Source organism: Cyprinodon variegatus, unplaced genomic scaffold, assembly GCF_000732505.1.
Source record: "Cyprinodon variegatus isolate N-32 unplaced genomic scaffold, C_variegatus-1.0 Scaffold30, whole genome shotgun sequence".
NCBI classification, from domain to species: Eukaryota; Metazoa; Chordata; class Actinopteri; order Cyprinodontiformes; family Cyprinodontidae; genus Cyprinodon; species Cyprinodon variegatus.
This window is the reverse complement of record NW_015150483.1, coordinates 850664-874206: the sequence shown is the minus strand read 5'-3', so window position 1 is coordinate 874206 and position 23543 is coordinate 850664. Positions and strand designations below refer to the sequence as shown.

General features: G+C 39.1%; 1 protein-coding gene across 1 annotated transcript; it reads left to right on the top strand.

The window, feature by feature from the left end:
• Positions 1–180: 180 nt before the first annotated feature.
• sin3b (SIN3 transcription regulator family member B) lies at positions 181–21901 on the top strand. Its single transcript, XM_015399690.1, has 19 exons — positions 181–715; positions 2727–2833; positions 4207–4360; positions 6240–6602; positions 6837–6992; positions 9443–9568; positions 9833–9922; positions 10027–10145; positions 11667–11880; positions 12088–12204; positions 12353–12591; positions 12856–13039; positions 13448–14312; positions 15805–15974; positions 16061–16234; positions 19276–19368; positions 19467–19561; positions 21084–21282; positions 21402–21901. Exons 1-19 carry the CDS (start codon positions 605–607, stop codon positions 21636–21638), a joined length of 3813 nt encoding a protein of 1270 aa, XP_015255176.1. The 5' UTR covers positions 181–604; the 3' UTR covers positions 21639–21901.
• The last annotated feature ends 1642 nt before the right edge of the window (positions 21902–23543 follow it).

Sequence of the window (23543 nt, the reverse complement as noted above, 5' to 3'; positions counted from 1 at the left end):
GCTTTGTTTCTGCAGGTTTGTTTCCAGTAAGTGTCAGACAAACACGGGGCAACATTGTTCTTTTGTAGCAGTGAAGGGGGAGTGGAGCAATCTGATGCTTGTGAACTGATGCTCCTCCCATCGCTGCGGCTGCGCACTTCAATTTTTTACTCCGTTTTTTTTTCTTATTTTTCACTCCTACTCTGGCTTCCGGACGCCAAGATAGACCGCTGCCGCCGAATTTAAAGAGACAGGCGATAGTTATTTTAAATCCGTAAAACGACAACCATTGTCTACGAGCTCCACACTCAGAGCCTTCGTGCTTTCGTTAGCTTTATCCAACCGTGATGTTGAGTCGTAGTCGCAGCGAGTAGTAGCTTGTCTGTCATCACTCTCCACTCTGCTGGGTTTCTCGTCTTTTTTTTTGCCTGCTTTCCCCCTCCCTCTCTCTTTCTCTCTCTGCTCGTCGAGACTGTCCAGCTAAGCAAAGTAGGGTTGCTCGCTGGCAGGCTGGCTTCCCCACCGACAGCACGGTTTGTCGCGTAGCCAACAACTGGAGGTAACGCCGAAGCTTCCCTCTCAAGTTGTGGTAGCGGCTCCCCAGCCTCCCTACGCCGGGGATATAATGGCGAAGATTCAGGCGCACAGCACCGCGAAGCAAATAAACCAAATCCAAGACAAGCCTTACGTGATAACACAAAAGCAAGTGCAGCAGCAGCACTTCCAGAAGCTCAAGGTAAGAAAGGGGACACGACGAGGGAGGAAAAAAGTGTCTCAACCATTTTGTTGCTCCGGGGTTACCGTCGAGAGTAGTGAAAGCAACGGTTGGCTAACAGGAGTTAGCTCGCTGGGCTAATAATAAAAGTAATTCATCGCTGACCAGCCCGACACTGACATAAAAGGTTATACGTGGAAGCTGTTATGCCTTTAACGAATGCGTAACTGACCGCAAGAAGGCTCAGTTTGGTCTACTTTTTCTATTTTTTGTGTAGTATTTACGCCATCAGCGGCAGCTGCTGTGAGCAAACAGTCTGAGCTCGGTTGTGGGAAGTTCCTTGTTGGATTTTTTTTCTCTTTTAGCCAGCTCGAACAAAGTGGAGGACATAAGCCAAGCTAGCTACGAAAATGCGACTTCGGTTTATTTTTTTTATAGCTTCGCTTTCTTCGTGTATTTGTGGCTGCGGTGTTTTATTAAAACGGGTCCCTCCTGCCGACACAATACAGTTGGCCAGGAACCAGCGGGGACTGAACGCATTGTGTAAATGTATGCGGGTGGATGGAGGTAGTGTTAGGGGACTTAAAACCGTCAGTTGGCTAAACCTAGCTACAATAACTCCCTTTAGCTTGTGTCTGACCAAGCTTTCCCCTTTTTATTTCGAAGTATTGTTTATAAATGTCAGAAAACACGGCTAGCGAGCATTTATGCAGACTTCTTTGTTAAGTAGTGGACTTATGGTCACTTTGACTTGATAATGATTATACTTCTCAACCAAACCATTTTATTTGCAAGCTGTAAATAACAATAAATAAGTCAGTTCTGTTAATGCAGCTTGTTAGATTGCGCAGCACAAACTGCACGCAAAAAAGCGTTATTATTGAGTTAAGACATTGAGTACGAGATAAAACACAATATGTTTCTTTGATCAATTTATAATGTTTATAAATGCATGGTGAATCGAGGTGTTTAGATTAGTGGTTCTCTAAATCTCTAGCAGAAGGGGCCACAAAATATATTATGACAAATACATATAGGACCCATGCTATTGATTGACTGTACAGTAAGTTAAGCATGGATAAACATAAACACAGTGAGAAAACCTTATAATATAAATCAAGATATTTACTAAGTAGGCTTTTTTTTCATCAATGATTTAAAATGTAACTAATTCTGATGTTTAGATTCAATCACATTCAAATAAGAACACAGAAGAAAAATGTGTTGTGTGGTTTGAGTTTTATTTTGATGGGGAAATAAATGTATTAGGTTATCCCCACTGTTAAGGGAAAGCATGTATAACCATTTCAAGGTCTTGATCGATCCTAATTGATTTCAGACGGTGAGTTTGACTCGAAATAGTGACAGTCGAGTTTTTAAGGTTCTGTATTCACGTTGGCCAGTGCCAGTCAGGGTAATTGTTCAATTGATGAATTATCTTTGGTGTGTTTGTATTTTCTTAAACCAAAATGTTGTATGATGACTTATTTTTGCAGATAGTGAAAATGCAAAACAATAACAAACCATGATATCTGTTGAAGAAAGTGCAAAACAGTCCTCTGTTATATTTTGTCAAAGTAAAAATTGACACATAATACCTCAAGAGTGAAAAAGAAGGAAATTGTATTGGTCAAAGAAAAGCACAATTTGTTGTTCCAGAGATGAGAATATAAGCTACAAAAGAGAGATGTGTCTTTGTATTAGTTTTGGCCTTGGGAATGTTGAGTAAATGTCTAATTACCCGATGAGTCTCTGCTCATACCTGACGATGTACTCTGGCTTTTTGAAACGAGTTTATGAATGGTTAATTTATAAAATGAAACTTTTGATGTTAAAAGGCGAATCTAAATAGTAGATGCAGTATTCATTTTTACGTTTTTAGATCCATAGATTGTCTTGTTAGGTGTTTATTACTTCTCCACAGCATCTTCACTTCATCATGGACATAATGACATGTGGTTACTCTGATTTACACATCCCGTTTGAAGCTAATTGTGTTTTTCTTTCTTCTCCATGCCTTCTCTCTGTTTAGGTTGAAGATGCCTTGTCATATCTGGACCAAGTCAAAATTCGCTTTGCCAATGACCCTGGCATATATAACAAGTTTTTGGACATCATGAAAGAGTTCAAGTCACAGAGGTATTGCTGATAATATATCTAAACTGGAAATTGTGCATTAATGTTTAAACTTTAGCTGTAATATTTTTGATTTTATGTCCAACAAGTTTGTGCTCTTTTAATAGCTGAAAAAAACACCAAATAAATTTGCAGTTTGGTCTTTATCTGATCTGCTGTAGATAACCAGTTAGTTCCTTGTTTTTTCTAAGAAGAAAAATCAGTATGTTGATACCACTAGTCTGTTTCTAAAGACTGCTTTCTATGTGAAACACAGAGCAGCTGTTCACAACTGTCTTTTCTAATAATGTTTTTAATTATGCCATTTTTAAACAACTTGGAGTTGGAAATGACAGTAAAGGACTCTTTCATTTCTTAAAAAAGGAGTTTATGTATATTAAAATAATCAACAGATTTCATCAAGCCATTACAGGGTAGGAATGCAACCTTGGACTTCTCCTGGCATCATCTACTATATTTTTGCACAAAATAAAATTGGGTTTTCATAATCCTTTATAAAGCCATAGTTTCAACGGCTGCCTAGGTTTCATATGAACTAAATGTATACAGAGCTTTTCTATAAGAAGCTTCATCATAGAGTGACATTTTTTTTAACAGCATGCCTTTTAGTGTTGTCATCCTCCAAAGGGCTTTATACCATATCCACACCTACATTTGTGTAATGATATACAGATTTAAGCAACTTGGTGTTAAGTGCCTTACCCATAGGCACATTAAAATGTGAAGGGGAGCAGGAATGGAACCCCACAGCTTCTGATTGAAAAAAGGTTGCTCTACCCATTGAGCCAAATGTCCTGCCAAAAGTAAACAGAATGATTAACTTCTTTCCATTAACTTACCTTTGCTAAATGCAATGGGTTAATTTCTCAATAAGTACTGTGGTGCTTCTGTGCTTAACTCTAACAAACTTTGATTGTATGTTTAGTTGAGATCTATTTTCACATTACAATTACAAAGATTATAAAAACATTTCTAGGCAGACCTCCATTATATTCTTTTAATAGTATTTTTCTGTCTACTACCTTTAGACAAGTAGTAACGACAATCCAAATCTTGCTTGAATCCAATAATGTCGCTTGAACAAATCATTTAAGAATTTATTTATTTATTTTTTTGTCTCGTGTATAAAGAAGTTTTAAACTTGGATTGTTTGATTACTTTGCATCATTAGAGCTGATCAGGGGATGTTTTGGAAACTTATCTAATCATGCAACAGTTCACCTCTTTAAACTATAGAAACTTTTTAAAATAATTGATCTGGAATCTTTTTTTAGTTAAAAAAAAAATTTGTTTTTGAATCTGTTAGTATTTTAATGTGTAATAGCACTCTTGTGTCAGCCACATCATCTTGACCTCTATCTGGTTTTGTTAAATAGCATCGACACTCCAGGGGTTATAAACAGAGTGTCCCAACTATTTCACGGGCATCCTGACCTGGTTTTGGGCTTCAATGCCTTCCTGCCACCAGGCTATCGGATAGAGGTACCCAAAAATGGGGTGGCTTTCCTTCAATCGCCGTTCACTACACAGGTAAGACCTCCCCTTTCTCTGAACAACCCAAATATAAAATTTGATGGCGATTTCCCCCCCCCCCATCCCATTTCCTGAAAAATGTTTGAAGGGACTTTTAAATTCTGCGTAGCTTCATTTAAGAAAACTTTTCAACCTAGAAATAACAATTAGCCACACCATAAACTTTCCTGTTTGAAATAAAACATGATTCAGAATGGAAGTGGCACTTCTTCCTATACCTTTTATGTAATAACAAAGTTAGACACATATCCTTAACCATAGGTAATTAGGTTATTTTGATGAGGTGGTTTATTGTTTTCATGAATACATACAAAATAGGTAAAGCAATCAAATTTTGCACATCATTTTATCCTAATACAGATTTAGGAAAGCTTTTTCTTTCACAGCCACATAATCATATTGCTACACAGTAAAATTTCTTGAAAGGAATGCGTTCCCTTAACATTAAATTTTGATGCGACCAGGCTTTCCATAACATCAGAGATAATTCAAGCAGTTGTTAAAAATTGCTCAGAGAAATGGAAAAATCACTTGAAAATCTTATACAGCTTCCAGCCAGGTTTTTAGATTTTTAAGGAATGCACAATATTCTTTATATGACTGAAATATTGGAATACTGAAATAATTTAGTGAGTTGAATGGAATTGTTAAATGAAGATAAAAAAAAAAAGCCGTTTGCTGAAAGAGTAACCAACTCAGAGAAGTAATTATGCCAAAACTGAGCAAATTGTACATGCATCTCTCATTTAAGATTGCTGTATGACAACCCTCTGGATTGAACTTAATTGTTGCTTGTGTTATTGCAATGTAGTAATCCAGAAAATTTTAACATTTGTGAGGGGATTTGCAAAAACAATATAAGACTTTCCAAAGTCTCCACAACATCCATTGTATTTTAAATAGTGTTGATGATTTAAATGAAAATGTTAAAGTTTGAAATGCATGTTCTTTCTGTTCATATATTGATGTAAGTCTAAAGGTCAATATAGGGCTGATATTGTTTTCTCCTTTGAGTGTTGTACTTAAATATAAAGAAGATAAACAAATAACTTGAATTGTAGTGTCCTTTAAATAACAGGAAATTGCTGGAGTTTGTAAACATTATGGTTACGTTTTCATCTTTTGCAAAATTTTTGTCTTTTGGTTGTGTTGTTTGTGTGTGTGTGTGTGTGTGTGTGTATGAATATTATATTATTTCTTAGCGCACTACTGGTCTTAGTTACTTTTTAAAGTTTGCAGACAGGAAATGGGATTTGAGAAAAGTGGAAGAAATGCGGAAAAGGTCAACAGACCAGGAATCGAATCTGTGGCAGCCTAGACGAGGACCAAAGCCTCGCTAAATGGGTCGTACGCTTAACCCCTGCTCCACTGCCGCTGCCCACAAATGAGGATGATTTCTTTAATTAATTATAGGTTTCATATACACATTTAACAATACACTAGGGGAGGGGTCCTGAATAGATGCTCTTATCATCATTTGAACCAGGTGAAGCTAAATCTATGCTACTGAAGGAGTTTTTAAGAGAATATTTACAGCAAAAATGTTTTTTCATCTTAATTACAAAATGAATACATATTTGTACAGCTCTAGCTTACTTTTTCATTATTTGGCAAATAAAATTTTTGAGTCTATAATCTAGTAGATAATTATTTGAGTACTAAATTAAATCAGTTATTTCAATCATTAATTTCAAGTACTTTTTTTTATTACATTTTTTTATCAAGCAAATACGTTTTTTTTCTTCAGAATATTTGTGATGTACCAACATAGTTATTTTTTTTTCCTATAACATGTATTCATCAAAACCAGTTAAAATTGCCTACTGTTGACGTCTATCGTAGTAGCAGTGAGTTTCATCGTCGATCTTCCTTGCAGGTGTCTATAGGACAGCCAGCAAAGAGTTTGACCACCCCTGCAGTAGCTGCCACCTCAGGTAGTGTCCTCGCTGTTCAATCACAAGCAGGACCTGCCCAAACCAGTGATGCCAAGGTGCCCTCTTCAGACAGCCCATCTTCAACCTCAGCAGCACCCCCAGAGCCTGCAAGCAAGCTTTCTCTTCCTCTGGCGAGCAAAGAAAGCCTAATTCAGGCTACCACATCATCTGTATCGCCTCCTGCTTCAGAGACAAGCCCCGTAGAGTTCGACAGTGCCATTAGCTATGTAAACAAGATTAAAAACCGTTTCCTGGACCACCCTGAGATTTATAGAGCCTTCCTAGAAATTCTTCATACGTATCAGGTAAAATATTTTAACAGGTTTTGTAATTGTCTTTTTAATACTCCACCATTCCACATCACATATTCTGACATGTTTTAGTTACTCCATCAAATCAAACTAAAGGGCAACATTATGAATTACTGACAAATCACTCCTTCAAATCTGCAGTAGCACTAACAAGTAGTAACAGCAATATATTTAACTGGATGAATATATTTCATGAAGCTCTGCTTCTGTTCACCTTTAACTCCTCAGAAGGAGCAGCTGGAGGTAAAGGAGAGTAGAGGTGGTCGAGGCAGCAGTGGAATGACTGAAGATGAGGTCTTTTCCAAGGTTGCCAGTCTCTTCAAGGGACAAGAGGACCTACTTGCTGAGTTTGGACAGTTTCTGCCTGATGCCAAGAGATCACTGGTAGGTCGCGGAAAAACGGGACATGGATAAACAATAATCCACTACCAGAGCTTGATTCATGCGCATGAATCCACCATCCACAAGGATGTCAACGACCATATCAGGAGCATCATCTAGCAATTTGCTCCTGATCAGTTTTCATGCAAAAAAGCAAATTAAGTTAAAAAAAATGTTTTGACTGATCCACTCAACAGTTTTTTTTAAGAGAGTGTATACTGTGCTGGACAATTACTTGCATTTGCAATATAATTACAATTTAACAAAATGTTAATTTTCAAATCGCATAGTAAGTCATAGTATGTTTAACAAGGGTAAGAAGCTGTATTTCTCACTGCAGCCCTTTACGTGGCGGTAAAACATGTGAAGTGGGTTTGTCGGCACACAGAAAGGTAGAGACGGTTGCAGGTAGCATGCAAATCCATGCATGCAAGTAGCAGCCTATTCCTGGCTGCAGAAACAGGCTGCAGCTGCTGTGTCTGACTCCACTGGCGTTAGGGAAGTCTAATTTTAATTTCAAATCATTCTGGCTTAAACATATTGTCCCAAAAGTTAAAAAGTTTCTATTTAAAAAAAAGACAAAAAAAAAGTCTTATTGTGGTATTTTATGCAGGCCAGTTAGTCATACGTCAGCTCGTACACCTAAATTCGGCCAATCATATATCAAAGATCTTCTGTCAACCTAATTTTTTCGGTCATAGCATCTTGATTCGGATGTCACAGCTATTATATGCATTGGTTGAAATTAGAAATAAGAACCATTTGTCTTACCGTTGAGTTACGTCCCAGTATTCACCGGAATGGACGTCTGTGTCTTCGGTAGGCATAGTGCTAACAGAACTGGCAGCGTTGCGAGGCAAGGGCTCAGACATGCACGTCTGTAAGCCTTGTACGCCAAACGAAATTTGTGCCGCCCTGGCATCCTCTTCTATCCTCCTCTACATACAAAAAGATATGACAGAGGAGACTCATTCACGACCTCCGACACAAAACTCTCTTCCTCTTGCATGTTTCTGCTGTCGACAGCATTCCTTGACAGTGTCGTTACTAAGTGCTACTTGGTCCCAATGTAATTTCCCATTAGGAACCTACAAGCACCAAGTTGCTAACTGGTTAGCAAGATGCTTCAGAGACACCGGCCACAGCCAAAATTGCTTGTGAATCTTCCACTCAGGAGAGTTTGGAACTGCAACCGTTGGAACAGCCGCTTCCTTACGACTTGACTAACATGTTTTGAAAAGCTTATTGTTAATGACAATCTGTATTGTTCATAAAAAGACTCATTAAACTTGTTAAATATACTAGACATGCATACCTCTCTGTTAATTATAGTTTTTCTTACCCATACTAAAATGCTATAAGGTATAAGTTCTAATTTTTTATTTCACCTCAATTGTACCAATAGTTGAAAACATAAGAATATATCTCTTTCAAGAAATGAATAAATCATCTTCACTGACACAACAAGGTTAAATGACTTGAAGCTGGAAAAAATTAGAAAAGATGCTGAGTGGCCTACATAGAAAGACAATTTGCTTCTTAGGGACTGAAGTTGAAAGAAAATAATGTATAGCAACACTCAGATCATACACTTGTTAATTTCACAATGAATATCATATACTGAATATATACGCAAGAAAGTGTTATTACTGTGGAGCGTTTCAGGGATTAGGGAATGGGAGGACTTTAGATGTTAAGTCCAGTCTTTAAATACCACCATCAATCTATCTTAAATTTAAAAAGAAAATATAATAGGCTCTGTTAAAGTTTAAATGACAATTCTTTGAAAAGGTCTTTTGAAAGTTTGAAATGTTTACTATGCTTATATAAAAAGGTATTGATATTTTGAATCCTTAACTACAAAAATGTCCTGGTGTTCATTATAATTTAAATAATAATTTTTGGTATGACAGGTGTGACATTTTTTACTTTTTTCCTGCATTTATACCAAATATGTAAATGAAAATGTTACTACCGTAATTTTCGGACGAATAGCCGCACCTGAATATAAGCCGCAGAAGCTAAATTGCATGATTTGTACATATACAAGCCGCACCGGACTATAAGCCGCAGGTTTTTTATGTTTAACAGAAATTGTCTTGCACTCACAATGTCTGTCTTTCTCGCTGTCGTTCTGTCTCGTACCACTCGCGGTAGAAGTCTGCTTCCAGGGGACCTCCGCATTCCCGGGCGCACGGCTACCATACTTGTGTGTTGAAGCAAATGTGACGTCAACATGATGGATGGTAAAATCCATAGATTTAGGTATTACCCTAGTGGCCGTTTGCTGTAAAAGTCCATTGATAAGCCACATTGTTATATAAGCCGCAAGGTTGAAAAATGGGGAAAAAGTTGAGGCTTATAGTCCGAAAATTACGGTAGTTACTCCTAACGTCCCTTTAAGGAATACTGATCAAGCTCCTGGTTTTTGTTTATGCTTCCCTGTCATGTAGTTCACAGGAAGCTCGCTAACAGGAGGGAAGGAGCAGGTAAAAAAGTCAGAGGAGGAGGACACGATAACCAAACAAAACAAAAAGAGGCCCAGACCTTTGCTGATGCCCATGTCCCCACTGCTCAAGGTAAAGTTTCACACTTTTGCTACTTTGTGCATATTTCTACAACTTCCAAAAAAAAAGTTGACAGTAAAGCTCTAAGTTGAACACTCTTTCCAAAGGGCTGTGCATCTTTTTATTATGGCAACAAGTCTGGGATAATATGATTACAGAGTCGCCTGTTTTGACTTTTAGTTTTAGTGTACTGTGATATGATAAAGAAAAGTTAACAATAAGTAGAAAACACTTATATTGAGTTTGTTTTTTGTGTTTTGTTTTTTTAAATATTAGAAAAAGATGAAGTATCCCTGCACGAAAGATCAGTCCTTTGCTTCCGTTGGGAAACATGGTGTCTTAAGAGAATTCTCCTTTTTTGATAAGGTAAGGTATCAGATTTGTGATTATTTTTATTGTTTTGTTTAGATTGGCTTAATGTGTTTTGTTGTTCTACTGGTTGATTTATTTTTTTTCCCCCTCTTGTTAAGGTTCGTCGGCTGTTTAAAAGCCAGGAAGTATATGAGAATTTCCTGCGCTGCATTGCCTTGTTTAACCAGGAGGTGGTTTCTGGAGCAGAGCTGCTACAACTAGTTACTCCATTCCTAGGGTGAGTGACTGAAAAGATAAATATGGAGAATGGATATGCTCATAAGACAAGTGTTGATGCATTTAAAAATCTGTTATTGATGCGACTAACTCTTATGGTATTTATAAATCAGTATAAAGTATTTCACATATACACCTTCATGGAAAACAAATAGATATGACACTTCGATACCAGCTAATCAATTTGATTTATAGCTTGTATTTCTGTATTAAATTTGCTGTCCCCTCAAAATAATGTGACACTCTGAGCTCTCAGTGTCCAAATGCTAGCAACCAAATAGAGTGCAGTTCAAATTGTTTCATGATTTCCCAGCATTACCTTTATTCTCTTGGTCCTGGAGTTCAATAGAGCTCCACAGGTCACCAATGGTGGCGTCTTCTACTCCTCTTATTGACGTCACTGAGCTGGTGGATGTTGGAAATCCTGCGCTCCTCCACCTTCTGCTTTCGGATGCTCCACAGGCAGTTACTAGGGTTTAGTTTGGCATTTTAAATTTAGGTTAGTGTGAAATTTAGCAGTAATGTTCTGCCTTTGCATGTCACCCTACATGGTGGCATTCGTGGTTTCTCTAAGCAGCACTCGTCCCCCGGCAAGACGCACTAGTCTTTTTACTTCTCATCAGGTTGCTAACACACAAGCTTGACACTAAACGGGTTATCTTGGTTTCATCAGACCACAGAATGTGGTTCCAGTAATCACTGTCTTTACTCTGCTTGTCTTCAGTAAACTGTTAAAGGACATTCTATAGAGCAATCTATAGAAGCTGCTTCCTTCTGGGATGACAGCCATGCAGATGAGTTTAACGGAGTGTGCAGCAAACCCTGCTACATGAGTTTATGGATATGACAAAGTATGTGCACTAAACTCCTTTGGTTGACCATAGTGAAGCCGTGGAATAGTTTGTGTTTAACCACTGCATGGTTGGGGTGCCGTGCTGTCACTCAGTTGGCAGTCTACTTGAAGGCTAGGTCATCTTTATGTAGAGTGTCTTTATTCTTTCAGTTCCTTATTAGTTGCCATGTTGGACATCCAGTGACCAGTATGAGAGAATACTAGCAATAAAACCAAATATAACACACTTCATGGCTTCCTATTCACACCTGAGACCTTGCAACACTAACAAGTCACATGACTCCAGGGAGGGGAAGTGGCTATTTACTTGCAGTTTGGACATTTCCACTGAGGTGTGCACTGTTTTACTGCAAGTGGTTCAGACATTAATGGCCTGTTGAGTTATGTAAAGGAGCAATATTTCAACACAGTTAAAGAAAACTATAAACCCAACTACTTTACTTTCTAAGAAAATGTAAAATTTTCAGTATTATCAAATGACGAGATTTGACTTTTAGATTCTGTATCGAACAGTATTACTCATTCAAATTGTCATTAAATTTGCAAGTGTTTAATTTTAAGAATGTTGCAACTAATATCTGCATATTTGAAATCTCATTATCTCCAGAATGTTTGTCATTCTTCACCTAAACTTCTCTCTCATACATTACATCCTGCATGTCCTTACAGGAAGTTTCCTGAGCTGTACACTCAGTTCAAGTCATTTCTCGGGGACAAAGAGCTCTCTCATGCCGTGTCGGGGCTCTCTGATCGTTACATGGAAGGAGGAGGGGGCAGAGAGGTGGATTATGCCTCTTGCAAACGCCTGGGGTCGAGCTACAGAGCACTGCCTAAGACCTATCAGCAGCCAAAATGCAGTGGGCGCACTGCCCTTTGCAAAGAGGTTTGTGTGCAGTGACGAACTCTAAGGATTGTTATATTTTGAAACATCCTCTCACTTCCTTTTCTTGTGCTGCATGCACTTTGTTCCACACTTTAAAGCTTTAGCTCAAACTTTAGCTTAATAAAACATTGTAAAGCATCAGTAGCACTTTTTGGAATTGCAGCTCTTATTTTCCAGATTAATAATGTTTTCAATCTGCATGTGAAGGTCCTAAATGACACCTGGGTCTCATTCCCTTCCTGGTCGGAGGACTCCACCTTTGTTAGCTCCAAGAAGACTCCATATGAAGAACAACTGCACCGCTGTGAGGATGAAAGATTTGAGGTAACCATAATAATAATTTGGCATTTCTAGCTTTTCTAATAAATTGAGCATATGAGTTTCACCTTTGTCTATTAAGAATCACATATTGTTACACTCACATGGTTAATAAATATGCGAGTGCTTGACTAAATGATGTCTGTCATTTTAGTTGGATGTTGTGCTGGAGACAAATTTGGCCACCATCAGGGTGTTGGAGAGCGTCCAAAAGAAGCTGTCTCGCCTGTCACCAGAAGACCAGGAAAGATTCAGATTAGATGACTGCCTGGGTGGTACCTCTGAGGTCATTCAGCGCCGTGCTGTGTATCGTATATACGGCGACAAGGCCCCTGAGATCATCGAGGGACTGAAGAAGAGTCCCGCCACTGCTGTGCCTGTGGTGCTCAAGAGGTATGGATTGGATGTTAAAAAAGGGAGAAAAAAAACTCACAACTTTTGAACTAACACTTTCCAAGTTTCTTTAGTGGTTTGGAGGGATGTTAAGAAATGCAAACATTCTGCGGTATTAACAATACATGTGTTCTGTACACCTGCAGGCTAAACTGCAAGAACCATTACTAAAACCTTCAATAATGCATTATTATAAGACTATACACTTCATTTCTATCACTTTATTTCATCAAATGTATCGCCTTTATGTTTTTAATGATTCAGGTTGAAAGCCAAGGAGGAGGAGTGGAGAGAGGCCCAGCAGGGCTTTAACAAGATTTGGAGAGAGCAGTATGAGAAAGCCTACCTAAAGTCCCTGGACCACCAAGGAGTCAACTTTAAACAGAATGACATGAAGGCGCTGCGGTCAAAAAGTCTCCTCAATGAGATTGAAAGCATCTATGATGAGGTGATACCTTTACGCCTCCACAAACCTCTAACCAAACTAGAAGCTATAAATCATTTCAGGATGATTCAGTTCTCATTGCTGTTATTGTAAAAGTAAAGATTTTATTTTTATTTTGTTACTTATCAGATAAATATTAGAATTGAGGATTTATTTATCTATAAATAAATTGGCACTCTTATTAACCCTTTTTATTCTAAGGCTTTTGGGTCCAGATGATTATTTTAGTCATAAAACTTTAGTAAGTAAAGATGTAACTGAATTTGTTGAGGGTTTTACCATTTTCCTTTTATACTGTTAGTAAGAGTGGGTGTTTTAGGAAAAAAGGTAAAACCTTGTTGTCATTACAGCCCATCATTTTTATCTTCCTCAAAAAGTATAATTTATTGAAATCTTTCTCTTTGGTTTCAGCGTCAGGAGCAGAGTACTGAGGAAGGAGGAGTTGGCCATCAGAGCCGTAACGGTTTGGGCTCGGCGTCCTCCAGCGAGCCTCACATGATGTTCACATATGAAGACAAGCAGATACTGGAGGACGCTGCCTCTCTTATCATCTACCACGTGAAACGTCAGCCCACCATCCACAAGGATGACAAGGACCACATCAAGCGCATCATCCAGCACTTTGTTCCTGATCTGTTCTTCTCCCGCCGTGGCGAGCTTAGTGACACAGAAGAATGGACTGATGAGGAGGCGGAGCCTGAGGAAGGTGGAGAAAGAGGGGCTGGAACCTCTGGATCTACAGCAGCTGCCAGGGGAGGAGCAGGAGGTGGACATTCAAACAATGCATCTGGTGGAGCAGCAGCAGGGAGTCAACCTTCAGCCCAGCTGGTTCAGAACCAGTCCCAGCTGCAGCAGCAACTCAATGGTGAGTCCAGGAGGAGGCGCTGCAGCCCACCTCAGCCTACGGACACTGAGCCCTCAACCACTTCCAGTAGCATGAGCCAACCTGCAGTGGCAACTTCATCCACTTCTAGCTCAACTCCTATGGAGACGGGCTCTGGTGCTGTTGGAGAAAAGGTGGACCTCCGCGACCCTGAAGCAGAACACCAAAAGGAGCTGGATGGTGTCTACAACCTTTTCTTTGTGAACAACAACTGGTATTTCTTTCTGCGGCTGCACCAGACACTGTGTTCACGGCTGCTGAGGGTTTACCGACAAGCTGAGCGGCAGCTGCTGGAGCACCGAGCAGAGCAGAGCCGAGAGAGGCTGCTGATGGCAGAGGGGAGGAGGGAAAAGGCATGTGACCTGGCCATGGAGCTCCGCCTCAAACAGCCCAGTAAGTTAAACTGCTGTCCGTATTAATGTAGTTAAACTGCTGTCTGTATTAATGTGAATCACATCATGATTCAATTTAGAAAATTAATTTGAGGCAGACCGTAGCAAAAAAAGTAAAGCCTTATGGTGGAAAATCAGAAACCATCAGTCATTATGCTTGACTAAAAGTTAAGTTCTTTCAATGTATTCCTGTATACAAATAGTTTATTATGCACTAAACGGTACATTTGAACTTAGTGGATTAGCTCTAATTTATGTTGCCATGATTGCCAGCAATGCAGTATTTTCCAGATCTGAATGTATCTGTCCAGATATTTTAAGCTTGGATATTGGTGTGTCTTGCATCTAGTTTTAGATTGACATTTCTATGTTTTATGTTTTGACGATTTGCTAAAAAGAATGGAAGGCTGTAGGAATTCAGCCTGAAAAGGTTTGGTTGTTGGATAGAAAAATATATGCAGATACTGATTAGTGATAGCTTTCAAGACTTCTTTTCCTACATACTTTATGTATTCAGCAGCTTACAGTCATACTGGAGCCAGTTGATATAATAGTCTGATATAATACACAATTCCAAACTGCTCAATATTGCAGAATAGTTGATCTTGGTATTTTTTAAAAGTATAGATCAAAACAACAAAGCATACCTATGACACTCTAGGTATTTGGTGAAATTTAATCAGATAAGACTAATATTAAAGATATTTCACCTCCCAAATCAGTTATGATTTCGCATGATTGATAAATATTTAAAGGTATCGTGGAGGATTTTTTTAAAAGAAAAAAATGCACATGCAAGAACATGTATCAGCCCATTTCTCCTCTTGCAAGCCCTGTTTCAATGACTGTCTGAAACCGCTGCTCAACTCGCATAAGCGGCTGAAAGTGCGCAAAAACAGGGGTAAGCACGTAGGACGGCCTTATGTAAACATATCACCAGAATGATTGATTGACAACTAGGAGGACCACTTATTTAGATGATCCACCTGTTAATAAAAGATAATCCTCTATACCTTTAAGTCAATGGATAAAGATAAACTTAAGCTATATTTTATCATTCATTAGTGATGTAAAATTGTGCAGAACACTGGAGCAATATGTCTCTGGGAATATTCTTCACATAACATTTTCTTTCTTGTAACTTTCATTAGAGTAGTCTTTTTTTTTTTTTTTTTTCTTCAAAAAATAAAGCTTATAGCTGCCTCTAAGTCAGAGCATCTAGCAAGTCTGGTGTCCAGCTCTATCTGAAAAAGCAAGGAGCAAAGAATTTTTGGTCCTTTCTGAAAAATTGGAAAGGACAATCATGATCAAGTTGGTGCAAAGAGATCTTACAGTTAATGGATTTACCTTTCATTTATAAAGCAGACAAAAATACTTGCTTTTTGATATCTTACAGTTTTTCTGTTAGATCACTCTACAAATTCACTCAGATGACTAAGCGATGACTAAGCAGTACTGTAAAAAAAATCCTAACATCCCCTTAACATCCGCAGGCGAGGTGGAGTTGGAGGAGTACTATCCAGCCTTTCTGGACATGGTGCGCAGCCTGCTAGATGGCAACTTAGACTCCACTCAGTATGAGGACACGCTGAGAGAGATGTTCACCATCCACGCGTACATCGGCTTTACCATCGACAAGGTCATCCACAACATCATCCGGCAGGTAACTATAGTTCACTTTCAAATTTTAGCTTGGTTTTGTTTGGCTCTGAAAATGTTGAATAGTAATCCATTCTCCTCTGCCCTCAGCTGCAGCACTTGGTGAGCGATGAAGTGTGTCTGCAGGTGGTTGATCTTTACCTGGCTGAGAGGAAGAGGGGGGCTGCAGGTGGGAACCTGTCCTCCCAGTGTGTTCGAGCAGCGTGGGAGACTAGCTACCAGTGGAAGGCTGAGAGAATCATGGCTGAAGAGAACTGCTTCAAGGTGAGCACAGTGCTGCTTTAGAGGACGTGAAGTCACTTGACTGTTGTCTGTTTATACCGCCAATATGGATGGCATAAAACACCCTGCATTCGCTGTAATAATACAGTTTACAACAGAGATGTAATAGAAAATGAGTGGGAATTTGCCAGCCAATATTGTCTAAATATGTTGAACATTTAGATGGGGAGTTAAAATGGCGCTACGGAGCAAAAAGCTCTCTATGGAGTAAAGCATGATGGGCCGCCAAGCCTATAACACGCTGGGGGAAATCATGCATGCTTGTTAAAAGAGGAAACTCTCGATTTGTTTTTGACTAGCATCAGAGGCAACGTCAACCTGTCTAAATGAAAACATCTTAACAACAATAGTATAACAACTAACCAGCTAAGAATTGATCCCTGGAAAGAAATAAATTGAGATCTTATCCTTTCTTTCTTGTTGGTTCTTAAAGGGGAACACCGTTTTTTTTTTACATTGGCCCCTTGATTTCACGTTATTACATCATGTTCTACTCACCCATATTAGGTTTGTGTCATTTATATTTTTTTAAAACAAAGCGGAGTGTGTATGACGTCATCCGCACGCCGGACTTGAGTTGTGACAGGCAGCCCGGGCCACAGGTGGCTACATTCTACCCCTTATATTCATTCGGCTAGCTAATCTGAATCGTTCTATTCCATTTGGCGACCGAGAGATCATTTGTGGTAGTAGCACTAGACATCTTCCAGACATGCGAGTAAAACTAGCAGCAGTTCAGTGGACAGGATGAATGATACACACGCGGATGACGTCATACACACTCTGTTTTTAAAAAATAGAAATATAAAAAATATAACCTTCTGGGGGACAGTTATTTGTCTACATGTTATGAATGCTGGCGTACCATATATGATAAATTATGAACAGTTCAGTTTGTGCCTTTAACTTGTTGCCCATGGGAAGAGGTTACTTGGATATAACCTAACCGAATATCTTCAGAACAGATCCAAATGACACAAAACTAATATGGGTGAGTAGAACATGATGCAATAATGTAAAATCAAGGGGCCAATGTAAAAAAAAAAAAAAAAAAAACAGTGTTCCCCTTTAAACCCTTATGCTGAGAACAACATTGCTACTTTTTTTGGCGTTTTCAATGTGATCTAGAGCAAAACTGCTATAGCTGCTAGTCATGTTCAGTGCATATGATGTTTGTTTTACCGCCCAAGGAGGAGTCGTCGCGAATAGGGCTGCAACTAATGATTATTTTGCAAATTGATTAATGTGTCGATTACATTTTTGATGAATGGATTAATAATCGGCCAGCCAGATTTTTTTATTGACAAAGTTAAACCAGGTGAATCCTAAATTTCTCCACTTTTTCTCCCTTCCCATCAACCTCCACCAGCTTTCCTGTCTCTGCTGATGAAAAGCATCCTCTCAGCATGATCCTGCCACCACCTTTTTTAGCTTTAAAGATGCTCTGTTACGTGTTTGGTTTGGATTTGGACCTAAAAGGTTATTTTGAGCAAAGCCATTTCCTCCATATGCTTGTTTGTGTTGCTTTAACATAGATTCAGGCCAATTCCACATAGGATTTCTTAGTTTTCCTCAAGTTGCCTTCTTCTTTCAGTTGTGTGTTTTTAGGATTGCCTTTGTGACATAATTTTTTTGTAATTTTGGGATAGGTAGTTAAATAGAGATTCATAACATGTCTAATGCTTTAAATGAGAGCTTATTATCTTGCCTTGAATTAATAAACTTCTCTGTAACATCATCCCTGTGCTTTCTGCCATGGTCCTCGACTGAGATTGCATTGCACAAAGTTAGACTATAGAATTCAGTTATTGGCTATGGATTTTATTGAAGGGTTTTAGACTCCTGCCAAGAGTGTGGTGCTCTCTTGGTTTCATTTTTGCTTTTGAAAGTTGAAAAGAAGACAATTTTTTCAATAATAGCAAAATTCATGTGATATTTCTTTGTATTACCTAAAAGCTGTAGTTGGTAGCCTTATAGTTTGTTAGGAAAGTTTAAACAGCTGAAAGATTGCTTCACAAACCCACCTAAAAACACCTGTTGTCATACTATCCTTGTAAGGACTTCCCATTCACTTCCATTCATATGGCATTTCTTTTCATGGCCTAACCATTACCTATCCCCCCATCCCAAAGAGAGAACCTTTTTCTCACCTAAATTGCTGGTTATACTCCCACAGCAGTGTGTCGCAGTGAACTTGTTGGAGGTATGACGCAGACATTTTTGATTTATGCTAAATATTGAAGCGAAGCGTGGTCTGTGCTAAGTTATTCCACACCATAAAGCAAAAGGGACAATCCCAAACTAGCTGTGGGTCTAGACACGGCCAAGGCAGTGAGGAAGTGGCGGCAAGTTTGTCTGACAACGGAGGGACATGAGGGCGAAAAAGAGCGGGGATCCAGGTTTAAAAAGGGTCCCAGCGTTCTTGCGCTCCTCGTTCTTCTAGCTGGTCCATCTTCACGAGTCATTTTCCACAATTGCGGTCATACAAACAAAACAAGTCAGTAAGGTACCAACCAGGAAATACATATGAGTAGAGCGCATGTAGAATTGACCAATCAGAGGCCTCCTGTCTGCGGTCACCTACAATTTGGGAGAGGTGCAGCAGAGTGTCTGTGGAGGGGGCGGGGGCGTCTCTGCGTTCACCGCGACACCTATGCAGACGACAGAGATTCCAAGTATATGTCAGCCTTAAGTCCTCAAAAAGTATCATATTCCTGGGAAATTGGCCTTAAACATGTCCCTACAAGTTCACAAATACATGGCCACACACACAGGCTACTCAGTGGCCCTGCACAAAAGCAGCAGTAATGTGCTGCACTGATAAAAACACACTTTGTTCAACACCAGCTCCACTAATCAGCCAAGACTAGCTGAGGAGAGCCATTTTTTTTTGCTTTTTGTCTCTAATCTGCTGTGTAAGGCCCTCATGTATAAATATTGTTTGCTGATGAATTAAAATATTTTTTACCTGTTTTCAGAAAATAAACATGCTCCAACTCAGATTTCTTTTTTTTCTTCTTCAGGTAATGTTTATCCAAAACAAAGGTCAAGTGACGATGACCCTGGAGCTGCTGGACACTGAGGAGGCTCAGGCTGATGATCCATTAGATGTTCAGGTAAATATGTTCATATATAAACCTGTTTACTTACAGGTAAACAAATCATCTGTTAATTAGTTCAGTTAATGATTAAACCTTTCTGTTGTTTCTACCAGTGCCTGTCGAGCTACATGGAGCAGTTTGTTGGAACAGAGTCTAGTTTGTGCTCTCAGGCAGAAGGCTACTTCTTCAAACCTGTTTTTCTGCCCAGGTAGGCTATTTGGAAATTAAACCTTTTAATCAGGAAACAAAAAAACATTAAACTCTATAGATAAAGATGTAGATTTCCATTTGCAGACCCTGTGGCAATATAGACAAACCAAGAATAATATTTCATGGGTCTCCAACATTTTCCTCTGTCATTTTTTGCAGTCGGTGATTTGTTTCATTCTTGTTAGAGGAAGCACATTTTCCAAGGACAGTTTAATGTATAGGGATGCCACATTCTCATCTGCTGGTCAATAGGGTTAATCTCCTGCTATGGTCTAAAGAGCAAAAAACAAATGACTGAAGAGGTGGGGGTCGCAAATCATGGATATTGACAACTAAATGCACACGTTTTCAAAACTTAATGTCTTTTTTAGCTCAGTTTATGGCATTGGTGATAACATCATGACCTTTAGACCATGATTTGTTTGATTATATAAAGAATCAAGAAGTTTTAAGGTTTTCCTGTTTATGGGACCAGCAGCAGACTAAACCGCCATAGGTAAGAGAAATGTGATGTGCTTATATGGTCTAAGTGATCTTAAAGTGGCAAGATTATATTCAAGAGTCCATTTAAAACTGAACCCTGGGTCCAGTATACATCCATGTACTTAAAGCAGCTCTAAGTTGCACTTTTTACCATAATTTATCATCTGCTAAATCGCTATAATGGTACACTTTAGTGTTAATGAGATAAGTGAGAGGTCTGTCTTCTCCCCCTATTGTCTCTGGCTGGAAAAGCAACTTTCTGTGCCATTGACCTGGTGGCAGATCTGTTCTGGTTCTCATGGCAAGATGAGCAGCTTTATGGCAGCCTAATGTACGAACATTGGCATAAACAGCTGCATACTACTCACAGATGGAGCACTTTTAGACTGTGGAGGTTTATGATGAGGTGGACCCAGCAAAAAAACAAAACAAAGAAACCTCTTTCTAAAGGCAAAATGTGAATCAGATCAGGACAGGTGTGGATGCAAACTGATGTAGACATTAGGCTTCTCATTCGGCTTGTAATCGTTTACCCAAAATGCAGGCTTAGACTTCATTGGCTTGAATAAATGTAACAATGAGCTCGGTTGCTGTTGTATATGGATGGAACATGAAAGGCTATCAGTATTCATGTTGGGGCTGTTTTCATAAGGCCCAGTAGAGGGAGTAAAATCCAATCAGATCTGTGTATTACCTCCTGATGATAGTCAAGTTCTCCAGAGTCCTGCTATGATCTGATTACTTGACTCAGCGGTGTGAAGCAGAGGCACATTTTAAAGGTGCAGCACAACAGACCTCCAGGACTAGAATCAAGGAAAGTCCTAAAAGAAAGAACAGAACTACCATAGACGCATCATTTCTTTTATCTTACAGTTCTGGTCAGCGAGCTTCAGTATCCTGACAGTGTATCTGGGAATTTAGCCTTAAGGTTTTTTTTTGTGAACTTTTAAGTTGCCTAACTGCTGTTATGCATATGGTGAACAGTTGTTCTCTAAACCATATTTTAATTAAAGTCTTCATAATATTTTGTTGGAAAGGAATCTGCGGCGTTTCCGGCGCTGGCAGGTGCGGCAGGTGGAGGCGATGCGCTGCAGGAGAGAGTGGCAACGGCAGCTGGCTGTGGAGAACGCAGGCAGTCTGGAGTGTCGGTTTAAACTCAACACTCACAAAATGGTGTTTGTTATGAACTCTGAGGACTACATGTACCGCAGAGGTGCGCTGGTGAAGGCCCGGAAGGTATGCTTCCCATTAGCCTCATGTGGCATAAAGCTAGTTATTTTTTAAACTTCATTCCAAAGAAATAAGGTGAGCTGTGAAATGTTGACTTTTTTTTAACCATCTCTTCCCCCCCACAGTCACAGCACAGAGTTGCAGCCTGCCAACATGAACGCTTTGACAAGTGGCACCAAAGCTGGCTGGCCAATCATGTCCCAGCCTCAGCCGAACGCTCAGTGCAGAACTGGCTAATGGGTGAGGAGGAGGAGGACTTCATACCCTGCAAGACCACCTGTCTGTCTACGGAGTTGAAAGGACAAACTGTTAACAGATACCAGGTTCATTACAGCAGTAGCAAAGCCCCCTCCTCACCATAAGGATCAGCAGGTAGACGGACACACACTCATTGGTAAAATGCATGGACTTATAGGACATCTGCACACTAAACAGACATAACCAGCTACAGTCCCATACCTCCGCGTCCCTCCCACATGGTCACCATGGATGACTGAGCACAGCGTGCACAGCAAGGAAGAGGACCAACAGACTGATATAATCAAGGAAAGCGATCAGTTTGTGACTGATGGGATCAGTCGGACTCAACTGCACAAACAGTTCATCTGCAGCAGATCTATCATTTTTTTTTTTTTTTTTTCTTTTTCTAATGTGTAGTTTTTAGCTTCTGAAGCCAGAGAGCCTTCTTCCTGTTGGTTGATTCATGTGTGTTTATATGGAGAGATAATGGTAAATGTTTGTATGTGTATCCTGCTCTCTACATTTTGTTTGTGAGTCCAGAACAGGCTTTATAACTATAGTATCTACATTATTACTGTATGTGCATATATACAGGGATCCTGTATTTTTATATATGCATCTACACAGGTCGAAACATAAGATGATTATGTGATTCCTTAAAGTATTTGTCAGCCAACTCTTGATGTTTGTGCTTTTTTTTTTTTCAATTTTTGTATTTTCTTTCTTTTTTGTGTTGTAGCTAAACAAGTTATCACCAGGGCAACAAGGAGTGCTTAAAGTTAATTGGTTTAATATAAATAAAACAGTCTGAACATGTACCATTTATTAATTTACAAAACATTTCTTTTGCATACTGACTTTAAAAATAAAAGGAAATTATCATCAGTGTTAAAAAAGAATGTATAATGTTTATCTTGTATCAGTTATCAGATAATAAACAACCTAGTTGTGACCTTCTTAGACATTGACTGACAGCCTTTTGTTTATATATTCCTGCTTGACTAAAGGTTGCACGAACATCAGAGAATCACCCAAAGCTTCAACACAGGTTAGTTTTTTTTTTTTTTCCCCAGATGAGCTCCTGGAGAAGAAAGTTAAACATTGTATGAAAATTCTCTTCCAGCGATGTTTAACTGCTGAGTTGAAACCTGTTCTACTGAGCAGACTGACATGGGTAAAAAAAAATACTTTGGATGTTGTTGGATCTGTGAAGAACTTTATATCAGCAGTTCAATTTAAAAAGTGAGACTTATAGATTTATTTGATGTGATAAACAATTAAGGAGAACCCACAGTTTTCTTAAGAACTGCATATTATATAACAAAGGACTTAAAAGTTGCTCACCAGATAGTTGGTGAAACCCACTAGCAGGAGAGCGATCCTAAAGGTGGGTTGTTCATTGTAGGGGAGAGAAACTGCCAGAGCCTGTGGATGCCCCATGTCTCCCTGTATGAATGCAGTAATTCAATCAAAAAAGACAAAAAAAAAAAAACACTAGAGTTCTGGGTTCATACTCCATGTAGTGTTTGGCAGAAAAAGCTTTTTTTCTCCAGGTACTTTGTGAGACAGCTGTTATTAGCTGTAAGCTATAATGGCTAATAAGACCTACCATTTCCATGCTGTGACCCTCTAAACTTCCTTAACATCACACAGAGCGCTATAAATAACTATTGCATCTGTTGAGCCTTATATCAGCACGTATATTCCCAATTAATAACAAAATCAAACCTCCAGTTATTGTGTAAAGGGAGTGCTGGTAATAATGTCTTCCACTTAACCATTTTATTGTCCACCTGTAGGTGTGCTCTGCATTTGTTTTCCAAAGTGCATTTTTAAGTAAAAAAAGCCAGACTCAGAAGTAGGTTGTTACAAAAGGACAAAGGCTGCATAACAATAGTCTGTCTGTCATGGTGGGATAGTCCTGTCTGGGGAAGAGCTTAAAGGTTTGGATTAAAATCCCCTCAGTTTGTCATCTCGGTATATTTATTCAAAATAATAAATATTAGATATTTTATGATAAAACAAAC

Coding starts and splice junctions, on each gene's coding strand:
- sin3b (XM_015399690.1), top strand. CDS start 605: ATGGCGAAGATTCAGGCGCACAGCACCGCGAAGCAAATAAACCAAATC. Junction 9,923..10,026: donor AATTCTCCTTTTTTGATAAG/GTAAGGTATCAG, acceptor CCTCTTGTTAAG/GTTCGTCGGCTGTTTAAAAG. Junction 15,975..16,060: donor TCCACAACATCATCCGGCAG/GTAACTATAGTT, acceptor CTCTGCCCTCAG/CTGCAGCACTTGGTGAGCGA.